Source organism: Octopus sinensis, unplaced genomic scaffold, assembly GCF_006345805.1.
Source record: "Octopus sinensis unplaced genomic scaffold, ASM634580v1 Contig15785, whole genome shotgun sequence".
Classification (NCBI taxonomy): domain Eukaryota; kingdom Metazoa; phylum Mollusca; class Cephalopoda; order Octopoda; family Octopodidae; genus Octopus; species Octopus sinensis.
The window spans coordinates 44,983-52,458 of NW_021833913.1; the positions used below are offsets into that span (position 1 = coordinate 44,983).

A 7,476-nucleotide genomic window follows, 5' to 3' on the forward strand; every position below is an offset into this window, starting at 1 on the left:
CTTAACTGATTTTTACAAAATGAATTTTTCAATGAATATTTGTAGATTAATTTGGATTTTTTAAATTTTCGTTGAAAAAAATATTTTATTCAAAACGTAAGATTTAAAAAATTGTTTATATGCTTACTAAAATACAAATCTCAAAATAAAATAGAAATGATAGTTTAATTTTGAAAAGTTAATATTCTCGAAAATGAAAATTCCGCATTCGAAAATAAAAAAATCTCAACGATCGAGATTTACGTTACGAAACGTAGTTTAAATTGACTGTTTGAGCTTACTGCGTTCAAAAATGCAATTTCCAGATAGACCACACCAGCACTATTACCAAAACTTAATCAGCAACGACATGAACAAAATTCATATAAAACGACCAAAAAATGCATTTTTTATTTGGTCGACTGAAGCTCGAAAACATTTTTCTGCGAAGTATACAAATTACAGAAATCATGAAATTTCAAAACTGCTAGGTCAGTTTTGGAATGAAATGAACGAAGAAAACAAAAGACCCTACTTCGATAAAGCAAGAGAAGAGAGGATACTTCACCTTAAGACTTATCCAGACTATACTTACTGTCCAATCCGAAAAAGAAAATCTAAAAAATCATTCAAAAAACCGTTAGAAATTCCAAGCACTACTCAAAATGTCGAATTCGCTACATTTGATAAAAATATAATTCAATATGATTATTACTTTCAAAACTCAGAGAACCTCCAACCAGATATTTACTACACGAATTTTGACACGATGGAATATTTTGAACCTCAATCATATTCGACAAATAATGACTGGTATCCATTTTACGGATATAAGTACTGATTTATGACTTTCTTAACTGTTTAATTCGTAAATTTGCATTAAATTAGTTCATTTTATTCCTTAGTCGTTCTAATATTGACTTTAACATACAAGAATCATATATTGCATTCCGTTAATTTATCCTCCCACATTTTTCCTAAACTTAAAAGGTCTTATTTCAAGAATATTCAGTTGATTTTGTCACTCCCTATTGGTCCTATTACTAATTTCCTGAAAGTGTGGATAGTATACAGAATTTATAGGCTTTAGTTATAAGCAAACAAATTGAATTTGAAGAAAAGTAGTTTTGTTAGAGAAGATAAATATATAAATGAAAATAATAAACTGATTTAAAGTATGAAAGGGTAAAACAAATAGGATTCGCCAGTGACTGCACCCCGCATAGCAAACGAGTCACCTCGCAAGATTGCTATAGATATTCTCTGGTACAGCCAAAGGGTTTCCCGGTGGTTAAAGGTCTTCTTTCCGATCAGTTTCCCAGTTATAGACAGAACCCTTTTCCCAGGAAAGTAGTTGTATATAATTATAATTATTGACAAATGTTTTAAATATCTGCATAATTTAAAAAATGAAATTCAATTTTTATTTCTAATGATTTCATGCTAAGTTAAAATGCAGATTTTGTGCAACATTTAGATTTTCTTTGGTCAATTTTAGTAAAATACATTGTAAAATAATTGATTAGAAAATACAAGAAATAATCGGCTTAAATGTGGGCATTAACCAAGTGTCCAGAATTTTATTGATTAAAAAGTGTTAATTTTAATTTGTACAAAAATAAAATTTCAGTGCGAATATCAAAGATTCCTATCTTGTACTATCAAAAAGTACAATTCTTTCAAAAATAACATAAAATAAGGAATAAAACATCCAAAAATGAAGTAAATTAGGAGTAGAGAGAAATAATGGCCTTTAGTTTCTCATACTGTGGATTATTGTCCTTGTCCAACAACTCCCTCGCCTGTCGATTGAGTTCCTTGGAGGGCATAAAACAAGACTAAACATTTCTGGCCTTCTTCTGCTCGTAGAAGACGGCGGCATTGGCTCTGCGCTTGTCCTCCAACTCCTCCACCAAGTCGGCACTCTTCCAGCCAAATCGACGGGCCACTTGCCCCAACACGGTGAACTGCCGTCAGAGGGATGACCAACCTTGCGGTGGGGCTTCAAGCATACCGCCTTCACAGCACGCGGGAAAACCATTTTCTTTGTTCTCTGGAATCGGAGAGGAACTCCTTCGAAGGTGGACAAGCGGGAGAAGGCCTCTGATCCGCGGGATGTCCGATAGGGGATCATTCCTTCTCGTTATGCTCACTCACAACCTCGGACTGCCTTACGAAACATTCCCCCGGGGGCTCGGAAGTGGAGTGGTCCCTTCTTTGGGTTTGTGTTGGTTCTCTTGTGGAGATACGACTGGAATTTCACTGAGCATTTAAATGTCGGGACTACATTTGTTCTTCCTTTCTGACCCTGAGACGATCAGTTTCTCACATCGAAGTACCACCACTTCTCTCTTTGCTGAAAGGCATTAAGAGGGCTCTCATACTTGTGAGGAGTAGTTTGGCGATTATACTCGCGAGTCTCCCTTCTATATGATTGCTGGCATCCACAATTAGAGGCTAATATTCCATACATCGGGGTATACCTTATTACTGTTCATGTCAACAAGTTATCACGTGGCTGATAATTTATTATTTTTAAATAATTATTCTTTTTCCCCATTTTTTACTTTTTTTCTTTGCACAAAATTATTGAAAGCTATTAATAATAACCTTAATTAATTTTCAAAAAATTGTTATGATCGCTATTTTTGGGAGTTTACCTGATAGCCAAGTCTGTGTTAATAACTAATTACCTTAAAAATGTATTTTTAATCTATTCCTAGTATAAACAGAGAGAAATGCGCTTATGTTAGATGGAGATTTCCAATTAACCTATAAAGTCCTGTTATAATATTTAGTTCTCTATTTGTCGATTGCAAAAAATTTCTAAAACGTTTGATTTTTGCACCAAATTGTATATTTTTGCAAGAAATCGTCACTTAAATGAACCAACGATAAAATTTCATGTTCTTCAATATTGTCAGATTCTAAAAAGAATTTTCATCTTTCGAAAAAAAATTTGGCAAACAAATGAAGTACAACAAAAATATTCGATTTTAAAATTCAAGTCAAATCATTTTGACAAAACCAAAAATCAATTTATTAGTTTGATATTATACTTTTATAACTGTTATATTAGTAAGTAGTTAATATTCACAATTCAACAATTACAGTCGTATATATTGAAGAGAATGTTCAGTTCTTTATTTTCAGGTGCAGCCGTTGAAGTCGTCCTTTGGACATAGGAAGTCGTCCGTGGCACGGTAGAAGTTGTCCGTGGAACGGTAGAAGTTGTCCGTGGAACAGTGGAAGTTGTCCGTGGCACGGTGGAAGTTGTCCGTGGCACAGTAGAAGTCGTCCGTGGAATGGTAGAAGTTGTCCGTGGCACGGTAGAAGTTGTTCGTGGCACGGTAGAAGTCGTCCGTGGAACAGTGGAAGTTGTCCGTGGAACAGTGGAAGTTGTCCGTGGAACGGTGGGAGTCGTCCGTGGCACGGTAGAAGTTGTCCGTGGAACAGTGGAAGTTGTCCGTGGAACGGTGGAAGTCGTTCGTGGCACGGTGGAAGTCGTCCGTGGCACGGTAAAAGTTGTCCGTGGAACAGTGGAAGTTGCCCGTGGCACAGTTGTTGTAAAAAGGGCAGCTGAGGTATTTAGATAATCGTATTAACCTGGATATTGGCATAAAAAATATAATCTATAGCGGCATGATATGTCATTCCAACGTCCACTTCTAGGCAACATCACAACGCAGTCTTCATTTCTACGATTATTTGGTTCTCCACGATTCCAAAAGGAATAAACCAAAAAATATAAATTGCACAAAAACTTGTCTACGGTTATACGAATCTACAAAATAACGTTCTCTTGCAATGTCGTTGAGACCAAAATAAAAATTAAATCCTACTATTCTAGCAAAATTATCTATTTGTTGTAAATAACGAATATACTTGTAATATACACTCTTATTGCATGAGAGTTAATGACAGCCAAAGCCCCCTTCCTTGCTCTACAATAATTCTGGGCGTCAAAATAATTCATTTTTCGATAAACAAGTGAATAGCACATTCCCCGATAGCATTCTGAATTTAAATTTAAATGGTCTTACTTAGTCCTACAACTGAGTTTATGGCTATAATAAACAATAAGTAAATCATTGTGTATTCGAGTGGGAGATGATAATATATTTAAAGGGGAGAACAGCTGGCGGTGTTTTCTTTTAAGATTTATGGATATTCTACAAGTTGAGACAATTTAGCACTATTTTTAAGTAACAGAAGTTTTAATAAATATTGGAATTAATATTTATTTTTTAGCTCAAATTCCAAAGTTTTATTAACAGTATTTTACGAATAAAATGGGGTATATTCAATCTAAAATAATGGTTTTATGAATTAATAAAAGTTGAATATTGTTAATTTAAATAATTAAAAATGTGATTTTTTATGAATTAATTTATCCAACACAAAAGTTGTTTATTTTTTGTGGTGGGTACATATTTTCTGTAATAAAACTTTAATATTTATATCTTAGAAATTATATTTAAATAAATTATGACTGAAAATCATATTAATTCCGAACAAAATTTGTCTCTTTTTATTAAAAGAGCCCCAGGAAAACGTCAAATCAAACACGTCCAAAGAGACAAAATACCCGAAATCTTACTCCAAGAAGAATCCGATGAAAGTGACAGCACGTGCAAGGAATCATCCAACATGGAGTCCTCTGATGAGTCCAGCGAGACCTCAATTCCCCCACAAAAACCCATAAATAACTCCCCAAAAGACTACGGAGAACCCCAATCACGGAATATTTCTCCAATTTGCATGATTTGTCTACGGTTTGGCATTTAAACTAACAAAAAGAGCCTCAAACGAAGAAGTGGTGGTGTGTGACTCCTGTGGGGTGTCAGTCCACGAAGAATGCTATGGAATATCAGAGAACACCTCCCAATGTGATGATGTGAGTGTCGAATCCTCAATCTCAACCGAACCCTGGTTTTGTGCAGTCTGTTTATTGGGCAATGATAAGCCAGTAGGACACAATTGGTCTAATTAGGTGTGTGCTTTGTGTCCTTGTTCGGAGGGGGCATTTAAGAAGACGGTTTGTGGGCAGTGGGTTCACCTTGTTTGTGCTCTGATGGTCCCGGGGGTGGCTTTTGACGAGACTGAGGGGGTCAATGGAATCTCTCTGCTGGAAATGAACTATTCCTCCTACGGTTTAAAGGTGGGGAGTCCATTTAATCCAAGAAATGTTCCCTGTGTGAGGATTGGAGATATTCTGGGACTGGAGTGACCATTCAGTGCGAGTCTGGGCTGTGCAGGACATATTTCCACGTTTCCTGGTGTTATTCCGTGGGTTAATCCCCAGTGCTCTCATGTCTGGATATTTGTGCAATAATTACTCGGAAAGTGGTTCGAGTAGTGGATATTACCACGTCGCCTATTGTGGTCAACATAGTGATCCTGAAGAAGTTTCCCGCCGTCGGAAAAGATGGGTTGCCGCCCTAAATGGTGTTAAAAATAGTCAAAATAAAATTGAAAAAAATTCTCCTAAACATGCTGTATTTTCCCGCGTAATTTTTAGAAATATAACGGAAAAATGTTAAAATGGGCGGGAAATAGATTTAAATATAAATTTGAGAAAATTTCCAATTCTTATATCAGTGGGTCACTTGATGGGCTTTTTGGAGTATTTTCCCGCGATTTGTCGACCTCCAAAGGAGCCCTAAGCAGATTGACCAAGAAGGCAGAGCTCATGAACATAAACACGGTCTCTATAATTCCGTGATTTCACCAGAATATAAACATAAACGAATTTGACATTTCCAAGTTGTGGTATATCCCCCCGGGCTTCAATCCAGCCTTTGTGCATTACTATATTGGTTGGAGTGCAATTGTGACTGTTAGACAGAGACAGGCGGATGGGTGAGATGAGGACTTCCCTATCGCTGTTAAAGGAGGAGAACCAGTCCCTCCGAGAGAAGGAGCAGGTTCAGATTGTCCAGTTTGAGCAAGTCGTGTTTGATTGGTCAGTTTAAGGCCACCAAACAATTGGAGGAAGCCAAAGAAAAACGTGCAGATTTGGAACGGAAATATGACTTGCTGTCACAGCTGAGCTATAAAAAGTCTCCAGTGGTGGGAGAACAGCACGGAGACTTGAGGAACTCGACAGAAGCCCAGATTGAGGAGTGTGTGTTCTGTAGTAGTCGAGAACAGCAACATTTAATGGTGAAATGTGGAATATGCAAGAAATCCCAGCACATTTCGTGCCTGGTCCCCCCACTTGGATCAGTTCCTCGAGTGGGGATGGGATATACGTGGTACTGTTGGTGTCCTCACTTTAGGCGGTGTTCTTCCTGTGATGTCAATGTGGACTTTAAGGCGGGTGTGGAGAAGGCAGTGACGAAGGAGGCAATGGCCAGGATTCGTCGGCCTCCACCAAACACGGTCATGGCCCTGGAAAAAGTGAAAAGAATTTACAAAAAGAAACCAAAAAATGAACCGGTCAGAGTCAAACGAAAGTACACGAAGCGCGCAAAAAATATTGTTGAAATAATAAAAGAAGATTCAATAATTGATATTCCCAAATGTGAGGAAAGCTGTGTGGATTTGTCTCAAGTTAAATGTGAAGTGACCCCGAAAAGGAAGTACAAGAAGAGGGTACCCAAGACAGAGGAGCCACGGGACATTGTGTTTGCGAATGTCACCACAAAGAGTGGGAGAGTTACTAGAAGAGTTTTGTGGACTGATCAGTGTTCTCCGGAAGTACCGAAAAGGGAAGTATCGCCAAAGCCATTGCCGGTGGCATTGAAAGTGCACTCGAGTCTGTTTTCGAGAGATCTGTATGAGCCCATGTCGTTGTTGATTGGGACGTGTTATTATTGTGGGCAGTCAATATTCATGACCGACTTATTTATTCGGTGTAAAATGTGTTTTAATATCGTCCACCGTTGTTGTCCATTCGGGAGAGCACTGCAAAACACTGGACATGACTGGAGTTGTCCGGAGTGTTCATAATTGTGATTATTATTGTCCTTTCGTATGTTTTCACTATTAGTAGGCCCCTTAGAGGTGCATATTCTACAAATATTGTTTTTATGCTGCGACATAAAATTGAATTTAATATATAAGAGTGTGTAAATTGTCAATTTGTCGGGACATTGGTAATTTTTGTTTTGTTCAAACGTGTTTTCAGGTCTTGGAAAAACTGGTTTGGGAACACAAATGAGCACGAATTCTCTTCTATAAAATGGACAAATTTGTTTAGAGTTGAATCATTCAGTGATGCAATTTGTTCGAGGCACGAATCTTCGAAAAATGGATTATCTTGAAGCACAGACACTGCATCTGAGTACTTTTCGGAAATAATATAAAATCTAAGCAGTTCTTTCGGACTTTGAAGATTCTGGTAGGCAAATATGACGAGAGCGGCGTCTACGTTACCAAGTTCCAACTTGCGACAGATCTCGCTGGTGATAGTCATTCTGTACTCAACAAAATTATAAACCTCTTGTTCATTACAATTTCCCTTAGTAAACCCAATTCGTTGTAATCCAATAA

The 7,476-nt window shown here is 37.3% G+C and overlaps 2 protein-coding genes across 2 annotated transcripts; both read left to right on the top strand.

Moving 5' to 3' along the window:
* The first annotated feature begins 292 nt into the window (after positions 1 to 292).
* Positions 293 to 820, top strand: LOC115230559 (transcription factor SOX-10-like). Its single transcript, XM_029800708.1, has one exon. The coding sequence runs from the start codon at positions 293 to 295 to the stop codon at positions 818 to 820; it is 528 nt and encodes a 175-aa protein (XP_029656568.1).
* Positions 821 to 3,284: 2,464 nt separating this feature from the next.
* LOC115230560 lies at positions 3,285 to 5,704 on the top strand. The gene is given in 4 exon segments (XM_029800709.1): positions 3,285 to 3,563; positions 4,973 to 5,134; positions 5,137 to 5,268; positions 5,501 to 5,704. Coding segments are annotated over 4 exon segments (777 nt in total).
* The last annotated feature ends 1,772 nt before the right edge of the window (positions 5,705 to 7,476 follow it).